We start from the raw sequence: 23,831 nt of genomic DNA, 5'->3' as shown, positions 1-23,831 counted from the left end.
CCACCCCCCACCGCCTCACTTATATCAGTTTTGTAGCCCCACTTTGTTGAACTTCTCTTTATTGCAAGTGGTATCATCCTGCTTCTATTAGAAACGTTTTCAGCTCTGAGCATTTCAAAACCGATCTGAGGCAGAGAGTTTACCTTGTGTAAAACGTTCCCATCTTCCTTCATTTCCCTCAAATGAAATCACACGTTCTTTACCACCATCTGGAGGGAAGTGTTTGCCATGGGGCTTACTGAGTCTATCTTTGCAGTGTCACCTGTAAAGTTAAAAATGTTTCCCAACATTTACCTTACCTGGTATTTCCATTTTTTTTTTGTATTTCTGTTTAAATATTAATCATGTCCCCTATTTGTGAACACAGTCCTTTTTGGTTTAAACATCTTGGTGGAGAATCTTAATGTCTTCAAAAAGAGCATGGGCCCTTAGGAGTAACACATTGCCATTGGCAACATGGAAAAAATGCCCTTTTTTATGTGCCAAGTTGTTACCTGGGCTTATTTCAGACTCTTTTTAATAGTGTTTCTTTTGGCATTTCTAATGTTCTCAATGTTTTTGGTTCCTCACCATATGCAATAAGTGTCATTCAGTCATCCATTCATTCAACAAACTTTAGCATTGTGCTATTTTCTCATTATAGAGAAGTGCCATGAAGGAAACATCTAAAATACAGTGTGGTTAATCATAGCTTCCCCATTGTCTCATGCCTAATCTTTTTCTAGAAATCTCATTTAGTGTATCACCTTTGTCATGAAAAATTCTAATATACCATTTTTGTGATCTTTGTTTTTGAGGCCAGGTGGTTTAAAGGTCCTTTTACACTGTATCATAGAGTAGCAGTCAAAATAACTAGTAAGCTGCAACGTGGACCAATTATGACTTTGTGATGGCGGGACTTTGATTTCTTTCCCTAGCAGTGGCTGTCAATTCTACCCATTCAGCAACCTGAGTTTTTAATTAGGCTTTTATTTCTGCAGTTAGCGTGCAAAGGGGGTCTTGGCATGATGAACCTGTGTTAAGAGCTGTGTTTTAAAAAGCTTTCTTATAGTTTCATAAACACAAATCAGTTTTTAAAAATCACTTGGAGGCAGTTGGAATTAGGTCTGCATGCATCTTACATATTTTTGTTGTTTCTAAATTTAAAAATGACTTAGATTCTCTGTAGTTAGTTTTGCCATAGATACCACTTACCAAAGTGGCAGATGATCGCATCGAAAAAATAACAGCACTGCCCCTGAATTAATGGGATTCTATGTTTATGTAGTTTGTCTGCATCTGCAAAGCAACTTTCACTTAGACTTTGGCAACTGAAGGAGGAAGAGAAGGCTGTTTTAAAACCTGGCACTAGTTGCTGGCAGCAGCCCCCTCCCCTGAGTTTTAACAACCAATAATGTCTTCAGATAAGACCAAATGTCCATTAAGGAGCAAAATTAGATGTGCTTGAGAACCACTGCTTTACCCTCTTCAATACCCATTTGCTTTTGCTTGTTATAAATGCTGTGTTCTGTTTTTTGTATACAAATGAAATCCACTTCCGGGTTATTTTTTGTTGAATGTGGATAGAAGAAATTTTGTTGGAGAATTCCTCACTTCTTCTTAGTGTTGCCTCTACATCTGCTCAGTAATGGAGTGGCAGTGTAGCCAGCTGTGAGGATCCCCCAGCACGATTTCTGCTATCAGCCAGCAGTGCAGCCTGAGCCAGCCCTGGGCTATGTCTGTGGGCCTCCAGATTATCATCTGAAGTATGGGTAGAACTGCACCCTTCTCAGCACTGTCATGAGGATGGAATAAGACGAGGGCTTGTCACACCTTCAGTGCTGCCTTGTCTGATGGAGAGTTTCTTATTTTCTGACCCCTTGCTCTGTCACATTGAATTGGGTTTCAGGAAGAAGAGATGGAAGAGAGGCCGAAGCAGACCTACTGTTTTCAGCCTTTGACTTAGTTGTCTGGAGTAGAGAAGAGATTAGGGAAGGTGAAAAGGAAGAGCCTGGAGAGGGCAGGTGGTAGGAGATGTGTTCCTTTTGGTCTGTGACAACATGTTTTTTCAGTAAACAAATGAGAAAAACCAGGATGGAGTAGTAGGTGTTTCACAAAGTGAAGATTGTCCAATATGAAAGGTTCTCTTTTATAGGTAATGTTCTTCCTCTTTTATTTTTCCTATGAAAAGATTGTTGTCATTTATCTCTTCCTTTTTAATATTCTTAGTTCTTAGTTTGCAGAAGAAAGAATTGGCAACTTAGGATCCATTGCTCAGTTCTACGTTGTCAAAATCTGCTGGCTTATGAAATGTAAAGTCTAGGAATCACTGCTCTAGGGAAAGGCCCACAGGAGGTTGAGAACAGAACAGAACAGGACACGAAAACAGAGCCACTGAAGTAATGCATGAGTGGGGCTCTGGCATCCAAACCTCAGGGAGAGCAATGGGAGCTCCCCTCTTTGTTTTATCATTGCTTCCCCCATCTCTTCATTCAAGAAGAAAGAGTTCACATTCAAGGCCAGGGTTACATTTGTCACTCATGTAATACAACATTTATGGTCACACCCTTTTATGAAGCTCTTTTGTTCTATATAAGTTATTGGAGTAACCCAGAGAAGTGAAATCCAAAGGCAAGACAAAAATTGTATGAACTGAGCACATTCTGTGTTGTCAGGAGCACCCCAAAATATCCATGGCTGGTTTCTTGTATGTAGAAAGCAGTCTCAGAAACTTTATGACAGCTTTAAAGAATTCATTTCAAGTTGTGTTTGCTTGCATTAAGATCACCATCTGCATTGACGCTAAGCCTGATTAGAGCTTCATTTACCAAAAAACAAATAAACAATAGGAAACAGCCAGAATCAGACAAGAGAGAAAGCAAAAGGATTTAGCATTTATTTTTCACAGTGAGAAACTTGTTGACTTGAATGCTTACTGGGTCAGCATGTATTTCATTTCCATTTTACTTACTCTTCCCTGCCATAAATGCAATGCTCTGTTATACATCTTGTTCTCAGCTAAAGCATTTCATTAAAGGGCCTCACAGTTCTTGCATTTTCCTGCATCTCCAACGTACTTGACCTATAAAAGTTACCTCTAATTGAGGCTCGCTCTGACTGGGATGGTGTGTGGGTTGGGGTGTATGTGGGTGAAACTGATTCCTGTACTCAGCCTTTAGGCAAACCAATTGGTACAGTGAGCATTGCCTCACTGAAACCTGAAATAGCTGAACAAAGCCCAAGTGTCTCCTGCCCCTCATAGCTATATTGGGCAGCAATTCATTAGAAATTGTCATAGTCAAGGAAACAGCGTTTTTCCTTCTAAGTCACATAATCACTTAGACCAGTTCAGATACTGTTTCAGCAAGAGGATTTTTGAAGACATTTAATATCTCCATGGGAGATGAATGGTGCTGCTCACTGTATGTCCTTGCTCTTTGGAAGATCCTGACCCCTCACTAAATGGCTTCTTTAGGTCTGACTTGCAGACACTTTGAATAATGCAGAACTTGAAGCCTGATCACTGTGCTATTATAACCATGACCTCTGTTTTCTGAGGCTTATATGATTTCTTAAATTTAAAATATTAGAGTAAAGCTTGATATGGTACCAGGCATGGCCTCTGTTGCAATTAAGCAGTTTGGTAATAAAGCTAATTGAAATTGCCAAATAATATATACCTTTCCAGAGAAAGCTGGAAAATTTCCCTATTTTGCAGAAGTATCTTGTGACAAAAAAGTGATCATCACATCAGTCTGTTGAAACTGCTCAAGAGACTCGTGTATTTGCCCTAAGAAAAGGACCTGAGATTTTTTTTTTTCATCTGCATGTGTTTGCTTTTTGTAGGGAAGGGTGAGGCATTAAGAGGCACTGAACCCAGTAAAATAAAAGTTTGCTTTAGTAAGTAAGGATATGAAGCTATCCTTACCTGAAGATTTAGATCTCAAAGAATCCTTGAGAACATATCCATTTGCTGGGGTGGGGATCTTATAGGGTTTGGTGTTTCCTTCTGAGCTTTCAGTTTATTCTGAGAGGAAAGCTCATCTGTTGTGATGGGAAGTCAGGACACAAGGTGGCACAGCAGAACCTTGTTCTCTGTGCTGAGTGAGGCAGCTGTGAGTTGAGCCGAACCTGGCAGCTCACCAATAAATCAAGGAACAGACCAAGGATCAAGAGCTGTTAAATAGTCACTGCAGCCATCATGGCGATAAAAAGAAAGGCCAAGCATCTCCTCCCCTTTGCCTCATCAGCTCTTCTTGCAGCTTTCAAGGTATAAACTCATTTCATGAGCCCTGCACATTCACACATTTATTTGAGAGATACAGGTATTTATTGAACTGGTGACCAGATACTGTTCTAGGGACAGACCGATAAAATAGACTGGGTCCCCAAAATAGAGACAAAAAATAAGTAAACAATAAACAATATAAATAATAGACAAGCAAACAAGGTAACTTTAGAGTGATAGGCTCAATGAAAACAAAGAAACTGGGCTGTGTGAATAAAGTGGGTCAGAAAAGGGCCACTTCAGATCTGCTGGGAGCCTGCCTGGATCCCTGGTTGGCTCTCTGAAGAAGTGATCTTTGAGGAGGGTCCTGAGTGACAAGCAGAAGCTACCCACACATAGATCTGCAGGCTTAGAGTTCCAGGCAGAAGGAGCAGCCAGAGAAAATGCCCAGAGAATTGCAAGGAAGTATTTCAGCAGTGGAGGATGCCAGCCTGGCTGGAGTATGTGTCCAGGAGGAGGAACTAAAATGAAAGGCATAGGAAAGATCACATCTAGGAGGGCTTAGTGGGACACTGAACAACGAATTTGTCTTTCATTGAAACGGTGTTGGGAAGCCATAGGGACATGGAGCCAGGACACTGTACAGTCTGATTTCTGCTGCATAAAGTTGCTCTGGCCTCTGTACGGATAATAAAGAGGATAAACGATGAAGCAGAGATGGGTTTCTGGACTCATGTGGTCATCTAGGCAAGAGAAGGCAGTGACAGTGGAGATGAACTTGGATGGACTCAGAATGTATTTGGAAATGGATGTGGTGGGAGAGAGGAAAAGAAGCCTCAGGCAGGATCTTATGTTTTAGGGGTTTGGTGTCCTATAAGGTTAAAAGCCAGGATATTATTCTGTGTTTATATCTTGGTCTGGAGCCTAACTTACATTGCTAAAAATAAGCAGTCAGAATAAGAAACAACCTAAAAGTCAGTAACGCATAAGAAAAGGGCCCCAGCATTTTTGAACCTATAAGCTTTTCAGCACCAATTATAGTGATAGATTTCCCTTTGGGGTCGGTGACCTTAGAATAAGGGCCCACACCACATCCTGTTTTTCTAACCCAGAAAAGGGATCCTTATCAGTTTTTTCTTTCAGTGAGCTATTTTCAGCTGTTGTTTCATAATCGCCCCGTACATCCTATGTAGTTAAAAATCACACTTTCCAAATTTGTAGGAACTGCATGGGGCTACCAGGCTACCATAGTTTCACCTGTCTTAGGGAGACCTCTGTGGATGAACTGTTAATCAGAGGAATGGGTTACAGAGTCAACTCTTGAGCATTTGCATAAAAAGCAATTCAAATTTGAAATGCAGGTAGTAGAAAAGTTGTTGGTATGGTAGTTAAGGAGTCTTCTTAGAGGTAGAAGCATTTTTAGATGAAGACAAGACCTGACTTCTGAATACCACAATTACAAATATTTTTAAACTACATAGAGAGCTTTCCTAGAACCATATGAGAAACTAGCTTAATTCTACCCTTAAAAAGTAGACCTTGGTAGGAATATTCCCTAGGGTAGAAAGATTGACTTCATGGTAGGTGCATCTTGACAAATTAGTGGTTAAGTTGACGGTTCTTTTTCTTTCCCTTCTGGAGAAAAGATGCCATAATTCACTATACTTCTGACTCATTCCATATCTTTTCTGTAAGCCTATTTTTTTAAAAAAAGAAAGAAATATTGTTATCAGGTAGTGTCAGGAAACATTTGCAAGCTAGAAAAAGCTCCTGCCCACTTTGAAACGGAATTTCACAAAGTCTGGTGGCCAGCCAACCTCTTAGCTGAGCACCTTTAAAGATATGCTTCATTGTCCCAAATCAGAGACTGATCTTATATTTTTAGCATGTATAGCCTTGAGTGATCAATGATTTAGGTACTGAGACTTGGAGGAAAATATCAGGGATGTGTTAAGAAATTGATTGTGCATAGACTCCTCTGCTATCTGTAGAAAAGAACTATCTTCCCAAATGCAGGTCACAATTATGAGTCCCAGATACCTTGACCTATTGACCTACCAGTTGCCAGTGGTAGGTTCATGTACTTCATAAAGCTGTAATAAAAATTTTCTGTGAATGCATTTGGTATGTATGAATGGCTTTCAGATTAATCTCATCATAGTAGGCTCTAAACCAAAATAATTAGGAAACCTTTGAATGAGAGTTTAGTATTTAAAAGCACGGGCTTGGCTTTAGACCAAGTATCCCCAGCTATTCAACTGACTGGGTGACATTGGCCGTGTTACTTGACCATTTGTGTCTTGGTTTTTTCATCTGCAAAATGAGAAGATATGAGTACTTAGAGAGCAGGTATGAAGAATCAATTTATGTCAAAGTCAGGCTCTCAATACTTAATTATTTTTGCACTCAATTTTCAGCTCTTTAGGTGTACTTCACTTGTTTTTGAGAGCAGCAGCAATAGGATCATCCATGTCATTTCAATGACACCTTTTCTGGAGTGACCATTTATTTCTCAGGAATTGCATGAAGACAATTCATCCGTCTTACCCAGGTCTTTGAGCAGCCGAAGGTATTGATGACTTTGGGTCTTCTTCTTACCTGTGCCAGTTCAAGGCTTGTTACTTTGAGGTGAAAGGCTCTGTAAGCCATCAGCAATCATCAGCTTTGCAAGCCATTTATTTCTCCTGGGACATATTTATTAGACAATGTGTACTGTGTAATTGAAGCAGACTTCTCCATAGCTATAAAACCAGTACGACTATGTTCTTAATCTTCAGAAGATGCCAGCTGACACTGCCTTGGGAGCTACTTATTTCAGACATCTGAAGTCCAAACATCTCTCTAAATTATGATGGTAAAAATGCTCCATAATGACCATTATTAAGTCCCCAAAGGAAAGAATGTCTTCATCTTTTTGGAGACATTGGGTCTGATACTTATGTTCTTGGCAGCTGGTATCATATTTGCATTAAAAAATTACACTAAGGAGTTATGATGGTATTTACCAAGAAGAAGGAGAAAAAAAAAATCAAAATCAAACATGTCCAAACTAGGATCATTTCTTCATTTCTTTTTATGGATTCAATTTTGTGATACGTAGTGTTTATAAAGTCCTTCAGTGAAAGTGTACTCTGGTTTCAGGTTGGCCTTGAGTTTATGCTGGTACACTGACTTAGCTAAAATAAAACAGCAACAACAAAAAATATCCCTGTTATTCACTCAAGCATCAATCATTGCATGTGTTTCCCACCCACTCCCCAACCCCATGATTAAATGCTAGCCATTCTTCACTTCAGCTCCTCCCTCTGCCCCATTCTTCATATCGGATGAGATTTCTTTTCTCTGTATTCCTAAAAGTAACAGTGCTTCCTTCTGTCCTGGCATATAATACATTTAACCACTGTGAATTATAAAACTGTTGCTTTGCGTTTTCTCTTTGAAAATAGACTATGAGCTCCTCCAGGGCAGGGGCCATGTCTGATTACTTTTATCTCATAGTAATGCCTTACTAGGCATATGGCAGAGCTCCATAAATCTTGTATGAATTAATTGTCACATGACTGGTTCCTTCTCATATTTCAAGTCTTAGCTCAAATACTCTCTCTTCAAGAAAGTCTTGCATGATTACCCAAGATAAAGTAGCTGTGCATCCCTGGCACAGCTTGTTCCATTATCCTGCTTCATTTTCATCACAGAAATTATCACTCTGAAATTATTTGCTAAGTTGTTTATTCTGTCTCGCCACAGAATGTGAAATCCTTGCTTTATTTCATGACTGTTTCTAGGCTGTCAATACAGTTTGGTTATATGAATGAGTGAATTTTCCCTGTTTTCCTTCCTGCCTCCAGTGGTAACTGTGAAGGCTGAGTGTACCTTTTCCTGTTTTCTGGACTGTTCTTAGCATTTTATTGGTACAGAAAGAGCAGTTTCAATTTATTTCATGGCTTATATATTCTGCATTAGACAAAGAAAAGACTGGTTGGCAGGAAATTATGCAGATGGATTTTTTTTTTTTTTTTTACAAGGGTTGCTGGCCACTGATGTTCATTGTTTAGAACCACTGGATTGCAGTCAAATAACCGTCAGTTCTGATTGGCTGGGGAAGTCTCAGATTGTTCTCAATTCATCTTTCCTGTGCCCCACTGTGTCTTTGCCTCAATAATCTTTTACTGTTTTGACTCATCACTATACTACCCCCAACAAATAAAAGGATGGTCTAGGAGGTACCTTCCTTTTTCCAGGGAGCAGCAATTTTGATAAAAATTACTTGTATACTTTAATACAGTTCATCTCCTCATAATTTTTTTTCAGATGTATCTTTTAGATATTTCCCAGAAAGAAGGAAAAGTAAGCAATGCAACTTTTACCTTTCTGTTTGATCCTTCTCATTGTCCCCTCTATTTATATGCCACTCTTACTGAAAATAAAGCCTTAGCTAAAGTAAATCTCACCCTAGGAATTGCTTCTAATGCTATAGCCATGTACTTGGACAAGGATGATTTAACTTAAGGACCACAGGCCCCAATAAAGTGGGTTTCTCAGGGTCACTAGTGAAAATTTCAAAGACTCCCTGAAATTATATGCAAAATCATGTGCAGCTTTGCTTGAGAGAAGCTGTACCAGCTTTCTATCACATTTTCCAATCAAGGCCATGACCAGTAATTTAGGAGCATGAACCCTTGAGTAGGAATGGCAGCCAGTCATTGAGTCAAAGGAGAGCTAGAACAAACTCCAGTTGTTTTTTTAATCTGGCACTGCACTAAGGCCAGTAAGTGCCATCGTCCAGGCATGCTAACTACTGGCTGCAATACTGATCCTGTTGATGATTATTGCCGCATTATATGTGAAATCCAGAAAACTTTGAAAATACTGAAAACAAGAATATGAATTACTTATTAATCCTAATGTTTAGAAAAAATATTTTAATATATTTCCTTTAGTCTTTGGGTGTCTGATATGTGTGAATATATATGTATATCCACTTTTTAACAATGAATTTATATATTTTATGCACAGTTTTTACCCTGCTTTTCATGTCTTTTATCATTACTATTTTCCCCAATCACTGAGTATTCTTTGTTGTGCTCATTTTTAATGGTTTCATCATTTTTCATCTTAGTGATATGTCTCTTTACTCAGTCTTCTGCTCTTGGAAGTTCAGACTGTTTCCCTTTTTTGTTGGTTTGTTTGTTTTGTTTTGAGACAGAGTCTCGCTCTCTCTTCCCCAGGCTGGACTGCAATGGCGTGATCTCGGCTCATTGCAGCCTCCGCCTCCCAGGTTCAAGTGATTCTCCTGTCTCAGCCTCCCCCGTAGCTGGGATCACAGGAGCCTGCCACCATACCTCGTTATTTTTTGTATTTTTAGTAGAGATGGGGTTTCACCATGTTGGCCAGGCTGGTCTCAGACTCCTGACCTCAGGTGATCCACTTGCCTTACCCTCCCAAAATGCTGAGATTACAAGTGTGAGCCACTGTGCCCATCCTGTTTCCCTTGTTTATCTTCTTAAAATAATGCTGTGTCGACCATTTTTATAGGAATTTTTGCAAGACTCATTATTTCCTTAGTACAAACTCCTAATGATGAGTTTGCTGAGTTAAAATTAACTGCAAGTTTAGGGTCCTACATTTAGAATTATGCATTGATAGGTTTTAGAATAACAGAGAAGGCTAATGGGCTCTGAGATTGTGCTCAGAAGTACTTTTATCTTTTGTGGTATCTAAGACCAGCCCCTGACCAAGACCTCACAGTCATTTTCTTTTAGTGGCTTTCAGTGGTCCCTGATTACTCCCTCTGTAGCTACTACTCTCTCTCTCTCTCCCCCCATACCTTCTCTCTCTCTTTCTACCCCTAGATAGACATATATATACATATATTTGTGTATGTATATACATATAATACATATAGAGAGACCTATAACTGTACACACACATACGCACTCACACACACACAGTTTCCTGCCCCTTGCACACTGTATTACCTAATCCAGCTCCAGAACAGTTTTTATTGCAACACTTGCCTTGCAAAGCTGTAAAGAATTCCATGTGTTCAGTGACAAGTGGATTAGTGACACAGCATTTGTTGGAATGCTTAGGAGGAAAGCAAAATGTTTCCACAAAAATGCTGAAGTCTGGAGACCCAAATGCAGAGGGGAATGAATATCACAATGAAAAAAATATAAGTTGATGACATAAATAGTACATTTTTCTTATTTGTAGATCCACTTTGTATGTGACAGACACTTTAGGATTCACCCTTTCAAAACCCTTTGTGCAGTTTTTCTTGATTCCTTTTGTTAGTGAAGTTGGTTGGCATTCCCACTTCCTTTAAACATGGAAGAAATTAAGTCCAGAGAGGTGCATTCTCTTCCCCAGCAACTCAGGTTTTGTTTGTCTCAGTGCTGAAATGGCAATGCTTGGCTTCTGCTTGGTTTCCCTGACAGCCCAACTGAGCTCTCCTACTTCTTCCATATTTCCATTTAATCACTAGGACAAGCACAAGTCCTAATCTACTAAGGTTCTTTAATAAAACTATATGTGGCCAGGTACGGTGGCTCACACCTCTAATCCCTGCACTTTGGGAGGCCAAGGTGGGTGGATCACAATTCAGGAGTTCAAGACCAGCCTGAACATGGTGAAACCCTGTCTGTACTAAAAATACAAAAAGTAGCCAGGCATGGTGGCATGCGCCTATAGTCCCAGCTACTCAGGAGACTGAGGCAGGAGAATTGCTTGAACCTGGGAGGTGGAGGTTGTAGTGAGGCGAGATTGCTCCACTGCACTCCAGCCTGGTGATACAGTGAGAGTCCATCTTAAAAAAACAAACAAAGAAACAAACAAAAAATCTATATGTATGCATTCATTTTGGGGAAAAGTAAGCAATTCTTGGAGGATATAGAGGTCAGTGATGCTCTAGAGATTTTAAAACACAACAAAATGTTCTGAAACATGCTGCATTTGTCTTCTTTAAAAACTGGTAGAGAAGTTTGTTTATTGTGGTATCTGTGGATATGTATGTGTGTATTTATAAATCAATAAAGCTTTTCTTGGTATAAAGATACTAAAAATAGGTAATAAAGCCACGTATAATCCCATGAGCCAAAGAAAATACTGTTTTCGCGCATAACCTTCTAACCTTTCTTTGCAAATGGTGTGTATTCTGTTATAGCTTTAATTTTTTCATATAAATTATTTCTGTACAGGCATTATAAAATTTCACCAAGTGTGACATTCTGCCATTTAGTTATAGTTCATGGCCTTGATATTTACAGGAAAACAGATTTCTCCTCTTTACATTAGTTGGTCAGGTCCCAGTCACTAGCAAAAATTTGCCATTTGTTTTCTCCAAAGGGACACCATTTTAATAGGGTACTTTAGATATTCAGGTCCCAAGTTTTTCTTGCTCTTGCAGATTGCACTTTGAACGTACGCTTCCATGTGAAAGTTTTCCAGGATCCCTTAGAAGTAACATTTGCTGCCTTTTAAGGCCCTAAGAGCAGATGCTGCTATCCATAAATTCTTTCTTCTGTTTCTTCTGAAACCTCTCCTTCCTTACCCTGAATGGACCAGACAAGCCCATTAAGACAGGTGCCATTTCTACCCATATGCCTTATATGTAATATGTGACATGATTTGTAGAACACAAACTTCCTGCTGCCACAAGGCATACAAAGTGTTTGCTTGTCTGAGGAAAACCACTGGAATGTCATGAAGTGTGGGATGATGTTGCCTCCCATAGCCTGGCTGGTAGGGACATGTCTGCAGTTAACCAGTTACACACAGGCTATCTGCTTTCCTTTGATTTCTGGGTCTTAGAGCATTCTGTCATGACAAGCAGTGACCTTTTGAGTCTTTTCTGTTAGGCCTCCCAGCTGTTTTTCAATCCATCTGAATCGTTTGGGCTAAAATAAATTATAAATTGTAATAAGGTTTTTCCAGCATTCATATTTATTAGATTTTAAGATTTAATGACCATATGGGCCTAAAACAAATCTTTGAGTTTTTCTTTTTTAAAAAGCAATCAAGGGGAGTCTCTTGATTTTGACTATTTAAATATTAATTTGTGGTCATAACCCACTTTGGGGCTCCTGTAAAAGGTGTGGCTTTTTAAAATGAAGGTTTTCAGCAACTAGCCAGCAAAGAGGAATAAATCCCTCTTTAAATTAAAGATTTTTTTATTTGTTATAATATACAGTTTGTTGTGTCAGTTGAACTGGGATCTTCCGGAATATTCCATGGACTGCTTCCTCAGAGGAAACATATACTAATTGGTTACCCCCATATCCTTTCGACTGGTTGGTTTTGTGCAGTTAACAGTGAAGGGGCCATTAATTAATATTTTATTGCCTCAGTGATATGTGAAAATGCTGTTCTTAAAAAAAAATTATAAATAAGGCTAAAGTCTCCTTCAATGAGTCCCTCTGATCCTTGCCCCTCCTTACCCTATTGGACATATCCCCGTTATCCATTTGACATGGACGTTCATGGAAGGGAAAAGCTATGCATGTGTTTGAGTGTGTGGAACACCCGTCTCCTGCTGTGCCTGCCATTCTGCAGCGTGCCATTGTACTGAACATTGTGTTTTAAAGACTGTCTCTGTTGTTACCTGTAGAGATAGCTCATTGCTTTTAACCTAGCTTTATAGGTTGACTACCCCACAGGTTTTTAGAACTTCCAGTTGCTTCCAGTTTTCCTTTCTACCAACAATGCTTCACTGAACATTGTTGTGAATGCACCTTTGAATGTGCATCAAGAGAGAATGAAAAACGCCCCTTATTTTATGTACAAAGCTCTTGAAGGGATTTGAAGATCGGCCAGAATCTTACAAATGATTAGCAGAGTGTAGATTGAAACCATTTTCCCTGACTCTGCTTACCTAGTCGGGGATTCTTTCCAAATTTTCATGGAGGTCACTGGGATCCTAGGTAGAGTCAAGGGTAGTAAAAGATAATTATAGTGAAAGCTTGCTGATTCCAATTAACTAAGAAGGTCTCTCTGAATTAGGAGAAAATATGAATTTAAAGATGTCATCTTATATAATTTTGAAGTTTATACAGTGACCCACACTAATATAACCCAATAAAATTTCTTAAGGGAGTCATATTAATGAGCCAAGAAAAACACCTGATCGTTATTTTAAAAAGTAAAGAACGTATCAAAATTGTTCAGCACAGTTACTTGTATCCATAGGTAAAATATTTCTCCTACAACCTATTTTATATTTTAATATGCTTAGCAGATGATTTTTCTCTAGTTACTAGAGCAAGATAACCGTAACCATTTCCTTTCTGAATGATGTAAATTAGGCCAGTGAAGGTGAAAGGTGTAGACATTTGAGTAACTCTTCTGTGCCAGGTAGGAGGCTCTTGTACATTTTCTCTTGTTTCATTATTTTAATAATCTTGTGAAGTGAGTCTTACTCTTTTTCACTTCATAAATGGAGAAACTGAGACAGAGAGGGCCCCAAAGCACCTTGCTAATGGATGCTTATCTGAATTTGCCTGACTTGAAAGAGTAATACTCTACGATATCAGAGTGTTCTTAAATACGGTCCTTGGATTCTCTGTATCAGAATCTCCTGGAATTTTTGTTAATACTACAGATTTCTTGGCCCCCAACGGTGGGACCTGGGCTGCTGCATTTCTAACAAGTTACCAACCGTGCTTTATGCCCTCTGAGGTCTGGGAGCCTCACTTCCATAGTGACCTCATTTTGGTGATGAGAGGAACCTTACCAGAGAGTGCCCCCATGCCTCCCAGGAAGAGTAATCCTCATCATGCTTCACTTTGAGTGGGTACATTAGCAGGCTCATCTGGGCTGCTTTCTCTTCACTCACCCACTTGCCTCACCTTGCCTCATACTGCTTGCGCCGACCTTAGCATGGCTCATGGTTTGACAAGTCACTTCCAAAAGAGTTGAAATTATCATACTCCCTAGGAATCACTTTCAAAAACAGGTTGAAATCTCCAGTACAGCATCACCGGATCCCAAGCATATCTTGTGTGCTTTATACAGGTAGAATCTGCATTTTGCATTCTAACTCCTGCCAAAGAAAAAAATTAAAAAAGGCAGCAGCTTGCCAAAATGATTACTTTTGGAACACCAGTATATACTTTATTTTCCTTTCTCGCCTGTCTTTCGCACCCTTCCCTGGTGGTAGATTTCCCATAAGTCTGCCCCTAATTGCTGACTTCCCTAGAATTGAGGAGGTCACTTGTCCCTTCCAGCTCCAGCCTTCCCACTAAGGACAGGGTTTTGGAAGAGCCAGCTAGATTCAATGACCACTTTTGCCTTTCTTTCTCCGTTACTATCTTTTTCTTTCAGCTTTGTGCATTTTTTCTTTTTCGACATGCTTTTTTTTTTGAGGGGCTAGTCCAGCTCCCAGTCCTTTCCAGCAAGCCGTGAGTAGGAGGTTGCTTGGATGGCTGGCAGACATCGAGACAGACATGTGCTGATGATCCAGAGAGGACCCTAGACCAACTTGGATTTGTGTTCATTTGTTAGCATTCTGTGTTGGCAAAAGAGCATCCGTCTTTGTTTTGGTATTGAGCTCATCCAAATAAAGAAAGCATTTCCTCTCCTGTAAGGCAGAGGGAAAAAAAAGAAAAGACCAAAAAAAATTTTTAATTTTAACCATGTACTCCTTTGAAACTAAATATATACCCTTTCCTCTGTCCTGATTGGTCCGTTTCAATTGACAAGTGGATCGTGTGGAAAGGAAATATCCCGGACTTAATTGTAAGTTAAGTCTCTCTTAATCCAGAAGAGCATTTGAGATTCTGTCCAAGTGTTCAATTTCCCAGGCCGCTGAGGTCTGTGAATTTCTTTTCCCAGCCTCCAGGCTGCTGCAGTACAAGTCAGCATAGCTAATGCAGATAGATCTCCTGCCTCTCGCTCTCCTCCTCCCTCTGCTTTGATTCGATATGAACAGCCTGGTAACTCCGATGCTGGGGAGAAATCTGACATAACTCTGCAGATGGCTAGGTTGCCATGGAACACCTGGGGATTGTTCTTTAAGGAAAAGGTAACATTTGTATGCTAATGATTTCTTCCCCCCCCCCCTCCTTGTTGCATTTTTTCCAGGACTGCCAGTTCCCAAGAAGAGCCCAAAGTCGGTAAGGACTTGTCAGTTACTTGGTGCTTGTTGGGGCTGGGGTGGGTGGTGGGGGGCTGGAGGTGGGAGGGGTACGCTGTGTGGCTTCACTTCACTAAATGTGTTTTAGAGTGGATGGTGACAGGAGCCGGGGCTCATTTTCTTAAGTTCTGGGAATCTGTTTGTTATAGAAGGTATTTGGGCTTGTCTTTAACTGTATAGTGATTTGTGGGCAGGCTGCAGGAGCCAGGATAAAGAATGGATGTTTGGAATCTTCTCTATACAAATACATCCACACTCTCCTTCAAAGGGATGAGTTTCTTAGCCGTTTTAACTTGATACAAATGCTATTGTTTCATTTGGAAGGAGAGAAAAAGAGAGAAAGCTTCACCTGCTCCGTGAGTAGCATTGCTCTCAACTGGTGTTCCCAGCTGTTCACATGTCTACCCATTCTCTCCCTCAGCTTTCTTAGGCACTGGAGGATGAATTATTTACAAAATAAAAAGCCTGTAGGTTTAAGGAAGAATTGCTCTGCCCCATATATATGACCATGCTCAGATGGAACAATGTTCACTGCCCCAGCACTGAGAATAAGACATTTCCTTGCTGTGGAATGTCCTTTGTTGTTTTGCCAGCTTTAGCAGCATTATGCTGCAGGTATAGGATTCTTTAAAAAAAAAAAAAAAAAAAAAAAAAAAAAAAATCAATGTTTTGCTGTCCTTTCTAATCTGGTTTTCCTGAAGATGCATTAGCTAGTTGACATGTTAGCTAATAGCTTAGAGGCTATTGTGTTTTGCTTGGTGGTATGGGTTTCTGCTCCAGGGGCACTAGTGACAAATTAAAATGCTGCTTAACTCAAAATCTGGAACTCCAATGCCTGTGAAATTGATCTGGGTGGAAGGGGCTTCCCAATTCATTACTATTAGGATAAAGAGGGATGTTTCCAGGTGGTTTAGAAAATTTGGGGGTAGGAAAATTTATAGCCTCCTGCCATCCAGGGAGGGAGAACCTTTAAAACTTTGCAGCTTATGGCACTGCAGCTGAATTCTTTCCACCTGTCTCCAAGCCTGGCAGCACGAGGCAGAAGTTTATTAAGGAGATGAGAGAGGGAGCTTCCTGCATTTTTAAACCTTACTCCTAAGTTCTCCAAAGAAGAAAAAGCAGCAATAATTGATGTGATTCCGATGGCATAGTGCCGCGGTGATTGGAACATTGACTTCAGGGCTGGTTTCCTTGTCAGTTTGTGTTAATGTCCAGGCAGAAAAGTGCTCGTTGGTGCCCACACTGGAACCACAGAGATGCCAAAGTGTGTGCATGTGCGCATGTGTGTCTCTCCATCCCTGGGTCATAGCCAGTAACCCATCCACCTTCAGAAAAATGGAAGGAAATCCAGAAGATATGTCTCATAAGCTTGAGTTAGCATGAACCATCCTTTTTTCTTCCCCACCCCAGCCATGCTATGTTGATACATGGGCTTATTTTACACACTTCACATGGTGTGGAGTCTTAACCAGGAGTGTGCTGAGGGAAACAGTTTTGCACAGGTAGCATGACATCAGGTGTAGCAAGGTGTTCTTTTCCATTTTGCATTCCATTTAAATTTAGTGTGCAAAAGGATTTGTGTAATTCATTTGCGTTTCTTCTTCCCCCAAGTGTTTTGGAATTACCTGGTGAACTCAAAGCCTATCAAACAGGTATTGAACCTGCATTTGCCAAGTCAGTTAAGAGAATTCCCTATGACAGTTAATTTTTGCAGAAGCCATGTCATTAGCAAGCAGCAAGCCAATTACTCGGGCTGTATTCCTAAGAAAGAAGCTCTCAACTGCTTTGCCCATAGTCTGCTGGCTCTTAATTACCACAGGCTAAGAGAGTGATGTGTTGCTGGGTTAGAAAAGAATAAGCCCCCAGCTTGGGGCTTGTCCTTACCTGATTTCTGTGCCAGGATAGGGATGAGGATTTTCACAGCATTGCTGGCACACACTGGCAGCTGCTGTACAAAATTTGAGAGCTGTCGGCCAAGGTCTGTTGTTGGATGTAAAGCGCTGCTAACATCTGTGATCAGTGAGAGTTCTGTACAGGTGGGTTGAAAGCAGTTTCCCTTTCCCAGTTTGAACGTTGATGATGTCCTGCCAGGGAGACAGATGATTGTGGATTTTTTCTGGTGGGGTCAAGAGGGAATTCAGGGGGAAGCTGGATGTCCTGGTACTGGAAAACCATTCAGGTAATGACAGATAAGGTAAATTAGGCAGGATACATAATTAAAAGCACACTGATTGTGCCTTGCTGTGACTCATTTAGATTTGGCAATAGCTCTCTGCATATGTGCACAGTGGTCTTAACCCAGGACAATTGTATTGTTGTTTTGTTTATTTTATTAGAGGCTCCTGACAATGTTGGCTTGCTAATGTGACTGGCAGCTTCCTTTTGCCCTCATCCTCCCCCCCCCTTTTTTTTTTTTAAAAAAAAAAAAAAGGTTTTCAATAATTAAGTAGTTGGGTTTTTATTAGAAAGGAAGGACTTATCTTTTTTTATCTTGTTTCTTCTCCTGGATAGTCCCTGTAGCTTACTCTTAATAAGCAATTTCACCTGCAAGATTTAGTTTAAATGTTGAAATTGTGGTTTATATACTCACTGGGGACAATGGCAGTATCTTAATAAAATTTTATTAATTTAATACCTGGACTTTAATAATATCAGGGATTTTTCTGCCAAATAGCAGAGACAAAAATAAGACATATTTTCTGTCAGGTTTTAGACCTCTCTGGGAAGCTGATTCTGTAGCCCAACTTAATCATCCTGACTGAAAACTCATTTAACTGAGACTCAGTCTAAATCACCTGCAAGGATCTTGTGTGTGAGAATTTAAAACTCTAAATATCACACCAAACCCTAAATTTTAAGTCCGTATCCACCTGCTTTCCTATGAATTCATTTCCCAACTATTCTCCCTTCAGCTGCCCCCCTCTTTTTTGAGATGGGGTCACACTTTGTCATCTAGGCTGGAGTGCAGTGGCACAGTCATATCTAACTACAGCCTCAAACTCCTGGCTCAAGCAGTCTCTCGCCTTAGCCTTCCAAGTAGCTGGGATTATAGGTAGGCACCACCATGCCTGGCTAATTTTTATATATTTTTTTGTAGAGTCAGGGGTCTTACCATCTTGCCAAGGCTAATCTCAAGTGCTCCTCCTGTCTTGGCCTTCCAGCGTGCTGGGATTACAGGCATGCGCCACTGCACCTAGCTATCATCTTCCATTTATCCCTCTATTCCTCCACCTACATATTCATCTTTCATCCATTCATTCATCCATTGTTCAGCAAACTAGTATTTAGAACCCATTAAATGTCAGGTGTGGTGTGAGGCACTGGATATAATAAATAAGACCATGGCACCTCTCTTCTTGCAGTTTGCCAACAAACCATTTATTGATTGCTCCTTGCAAAAAAAAGATTCATTGTCACAAATTTCCAAAATGTTTATGCAGTCATTTCATCAATAAGTATTTATTGTTTTCTGTGTGCCAGGCCCAGTACCAATATTCGGTAAGAATTAATCAGAAAGCATCCCTGCCCTCATGGAAATGGGGAAGGAGAACAATAACCACATCAACAGGCAGATCTACAAAGTTCCTCAGCTCATGCAGATTAAATTGTGATGAGCATTAATAAAGCAGAAATATAACATGGAACCAAGAACACATGTAATGTAATCATTCTGCTCTTAATTATAATAACCTGTAAGTCACCATACAGTGCCAACACCCACAATTGAATAAGTGCTGTGATTGAGCTGTGGAGTACTTTGGAGTTTCCCAGCAGCCTAGGCAACATAGGAAACCACATTCTTTACTTAGCTATTATTGTCAGTTGCAAGAAAATGTGTCATATTCGCTAAAGAGACAAGATTTTCCTGTTTACTAAAAAAAAAAAAAAAAAAAAAAAAATCTACAAAACTTTTATATAGAGAGGACCCTGGATGGTGGGCAAAGCATCCAGTGCCCATCCACGCTGAAGAGGCAGTCTCTTTACAGCAGACAGAGCAAGCTGCCTGAAGCGTAGCCATAGTGATAGTCTTTTTTCCCCACTATCCTTTCTGTGCCTTTCTCCTGCAAGAGATGCTAAAGGAAATTACTGAAGACAAGCCATTAAGAGATGTGAGGAGAGACTCCTCTTAGATAATGTGCACACTGAGTGACCCTGGCCTAGATCATTCAGTTTTATGTACCCTGCCTCTTTCTCAGACTCACCCAGTTGTGTGGCATCTGTCTTCCTTTTCCCTAATGCCACTTGTACGACAGCCAGCATGATGATTGATCCCATCAAAGCTTCCACAGCCTGCAAGAAGAAGCAGTGAGAGTAGAAGATGGGTGAAGGAATAGGATCACTTAAGTTAGTCTCCTTACCTTTCTCTTCCCATGGCAACTCCCATTCTCTGCCTTTTGGGGCCCTGGAAGATGAACTTTGCCATTGCATTACATTCCTTTAAAACATGCAGAGTGAACCAGAATCCATTTTCATATCCAGTCAGTTCCTGCCTTTTCTTCTCTATTAACTCCTCTCACCCACCTTTTTGGAAGAAATTGTTTGACTTAGACCCATAAATGATAAAAGAAACAAACGAAAAGGACTATTCTCTGCATTGGCTTGGATTTGAGTGTCTGATTTTCATACAACCTTTAATGACATTGGCTTAATACCTCATCAGCACTTGGAGTTTTTCCTGTTGTCCATGTAAATCGCTGCAGTAGCCTTCACTCTTGGCAAATAAGTGAACTGTAAATAATTTTGCTTTAAAATGGATCGATTTGTCATTTTTAAGCCATATGAATTCTTTTCATCATTTAAGCTCCTAAGTGCTGTCTGTATTCATTTGCTCTTCCAAGCAAATATTTTCAGTTCACTTTATAAGTACCTACATTTCAAAATCATTCTGGGAAATACTGATGAGTTGATTTTTTTCCCATTTCCATTTACAAAAACCATTATGTCTTCCCAATTTCCCTGGCTTGACATTAAGTAAGGGAATCATTCATTTCAGAGAGGTTGGTACAGTTTTAGTTTAAAAGGTATTGTGATACAGGTTCATAGCCAACATGTGACCAAGGACCTTTATGGAATTTTTTAAATTGAGCCCATTTGCTTATTCCTAGTTGGCTAGGAATTAAGACTCAGAAATAAGACTATTGCTCAAAAATATCAGCATAGTGACAACAGTTAGCATTAGAAATTCCTATCTTAATATATGGCACCCCTTCTCAACCAGTTACTCAAACTAGAGATGTGGTGGGTGGATATTCTTGTTTCTAAGCTCTCCTTTTTTTGGTGATCCTCTTCAACTCCCTCCTCCTCTGCCCCCCTCCATTCTCCTGCTCTTCAGCCTCCTCCATTCAGTCTGTCAGCAATCCCTGTTGAAATTGGCACCAAAATGTCTTCTGACCTCACTTCTTCCTTTCCTGGGTCACTCCAGCTACCCTGGTGTCGCCCACCTGAGGTCCCCACATTGACTGCAGCTGGGGCCTCCGGACTGGCCTCTCTGCATTCACTCCTCTTCCCCACCAATCCATACACCACACCAAACTTTCTGGAAATATGTTGACTCTTGGCAGATCTCCACTTGAAATTTATTAACAGATTCCCCCTCTTGAAACTAAGAATGAAACCCAAACTCCTGTGTAGCCCACAAAGCTCTTGCATTGTGTGGCCTCCCAGTTCCTCTCAGGTACCCCATCCCTTGCTTTTTCTTCAGGAAGTCCACTTAGCACACCCTCTTTTTTTTTTTCTTTTTCTGAGATGGAGTCTCCCTCTGTCACCCAAGCTGGAGTGAAGTAGTGTGATCTTGTCTTACTGCAACCTCCACCTTTTGGGCTCAAACAATTCTCATGCTTCAGCCTCCCAAGTAGCTGATGATTACAGACGCTTGCCACCACACCTTGATAATTTTTGAATTTTTAGTAGAGATGGGTTTCACCATGTGGGCCAGGCTGGTCTGGAACTCTTCATCTCAAGGGATCTGCATTCCTTGGCCTCCCAAAGTGCTGGGATTACAGGTGTGAGCCACCATGCCCAGCCTTCTCTTTCTATTAATAGAGTTCTTCCAGAGTCCTCTCTTTGCCACCTTTCAAAAGGACATTGCAGTGTGTTGCTGTCAATATATTTGATTAATATTCATCTACACACACTACATATACCCACACTTAAAAACATACCCAGGGATAAATTTCAAGAGCTCAGGTACCATCTATTCCTTATTTACATGTTCTATCTCTCAGTATCTGGCATACAGCAGGTAATCCTATGTATTTATTGGGTGAGTGAATAAATCTATTGCAGGTAGGCCAGTACACTTAGGAGGGCCTGGGCTGGATGCTCTGTCATTGGTGTACTAGGTTTTTCCATTTATCCACGTTCTTAGTATGCACAGGGTTTCACGAACAGACTTAAAAGTATACCTTTAACTACAGCTACTTGTCTTTCAGCTAGTGTCTCACCTAGGAAAATGAGGCGAAATACAATCACATTAAATGCAAATCTGATCCTGTGTCATAAATAGTTCAGAAGTGAATGTATTCTCATGCCTGTAGTCTTCTGGGAGGTGATCCACACTGCTGAAATGCATACAAGTTGACTTTAGCTGGGAGATACATAAACATGGTTTTTCTCCTGGACAATTCTGGGCTTTCACCAGATAAAGGACAACCTCCTAGCTAATTAGCATGCTCACAGAAAATAAAAAAATAAAAAAAATAGTTTGAACTCCCCCACCCTCACAGCATAGTTTTTAAAAACCCAGAGTGCCAACAGATATTAAATACAGAATGTATCTTCAAATTAATGAGTTTTCATAATTGAACTTGAGAAGGGACATAGAGTGAAGTGAAGTCTTAGCAGGGAGAACATCCAAAAAGCTTCCAGATGACTGTATTTAGCCCATTAGTGTGCCATTTATATATGCCAGTTAGAAATAATTGAGTGGTGGCACAGTTTTTAGAGCACATTCTCAGGATGCTCCTTTACTTTTATTTTCCAAATTGAGGTATAAAGTTTAGATGGCATTTAAAAGAGACTCAGAGGTGTAGTTTGACCAAGAGGCAGTTTTGCAAACTCATTCCAGATTGTGTCTGTCATTTGGTGTTAAATTGGACCTAAATGAGTCATTTATTGGGGAGGTGAGAAAGGGTGTTATATTTGAAAAATGCCCCAAGCATTTCCAGTAGACTTCATTTGCACTCTGTTTCTGATGGAACCATCTCTTCAGTTAAATGTAAGAGATCTAGGTCTTCCATGGCAGAGATTTGTTATACTAGGACAGACAGGAAAGGGTTTTAAAAACCCATGACATGACATGCTGAATCTCTGCACATGCATGTATGGGTATGAATGTAAAAGCACATATGCATTTTCTCTGGGAAATAGGTCCACTACTTTTATCAGACTTTGTCAGTGGGTCAGGGTTGCCAGAAGGATATTTCTTTCCAGTTCAGGAAGAGGGATCAAGTGGAAAAGGTTTGAGTTAGGCTTCAGGTGGTAATGGCCCAAGAAGAAAATTGCAACAGAAACTACAAATTACTCTACAAACGCAGCAGGAGGAGGACATTTCCTGCAAGTAATCCTGCAGCGTGCACACCCTTGTGAAGAGTAGTTTCAACATGAGGAGACCAGAGCTTCCAGGGTCAGAATTTAGTGCTTATAGGCTGACCCTGCAACCAATCTGGCATCTACTAATTTGAGGAACCAAAAGAGGTGGTCCTTTGAAGGGAGGCATGCCACTCTCACGGTAAATGCACAGGTCTTTCACTGAGTTTTTTGCTTTTACATTTAAAATATCTTTCCCCTCGAGAGGTGAACAAAAATAAAACATTACTAAAATGTAAAAAAAATAGGAAACAGCAGTTCCTATTAATTCTGATTTCCAAGGTTCATTTTGAAATGAAAATGACTTTAAATTTTGTCTTGATTATAAAAAGTATTCTCTGCACTATAAAAATAAATAAGGTAGGTAATATGGGAACATATAATGATAAGGGGAAAACTCCACCCATAATCCCACTTTTTCTTTGCATTGTTATGTATGTTCACACCAAAAATGGGCTGAAGCTATACATGGTTGTTTATAACCCAGACACTTGTAAAGTCCACATTGAAGAGGAAAAAAAAAAAATTCCCATGTGCATGCAAAAGAAAATGGGTATGGTTTTCATCATTTACATTTTCTGACTCTGGAATCTTCAGCATGTCTCCCTGGGAAGCTAGAGGTATTGTTCTTTTGGGGCAGAAGCTGAGTTCACTGTTGGGGGAGAAACTAGTAGTTGCAGAGCCAGGTTCCATCAATTCTTTGGAAGCTAATCCAACCAAATCAAGTGAGCTGAGCCCTTGGTCCTCAGAAGAGAACAGCGGTGATGTGGGGTTATGGCGGTGTTTGTTCCCACCCAAACATCGGTGTGTTTTCCTAGCATTCGCACCAGTGTATGTTTTTCTCCTTGAATTGGATTGAATTAAGCCTCTCATACAGTTTTCTCAAGACCTCCAGGCTAGCTTAGA

The 23,831-nt window shown here is 40.2% G+C and overlaps 1 protein-coding gene across 28 annotated transcripts in view; it reads left to right on the top strand.

The window, feature by feature from the left end:
- The window catches only part of MAGI1 (membrane associated guanylate kinase, WW and PDZ domain containing 1), a 677,285-nt gene that overhangs the window by 614,023 nt on the left and 39,431 nt on the right, over positions 1-23,831 (top strand). For all 28 annotated transcript variants that reach the window (XM_032289620.1, XM_032289622.1, XM_032289621.1 and 25 more), the window contains one exon: positions 15,287-15,318. In XM_032289620.1, the coding sequence (XP_032145511.1) occupies positions 15,287-15,318 (32 nt within the window). The remainder of the gene's footprint in view (positions 1-15,286; positions 15,319-23,831) is intronic.

Source organism: Sapajus apella, unplaced genomic scaffold (assembly GCF_009761245.1).
Source record: "Sapajus apella isolate SASKATOON/1434 unplaced genomic scaffold, GSC_monkey_1.0 scaffold23, whole genome shotgun sequence".
Classification (NCBI taxonomy): domain Eukaryota; kingdom Metazoa; phylum Chordata; class Mammalia; order Primates; family Cebidae; genus Sapajus; species Sapajus apella.
The sequence above is the reverse complement of the archived record's forward strand: the minus strand, read 5'-3'. Positions and strand labels throughout refer to the sequence as shown.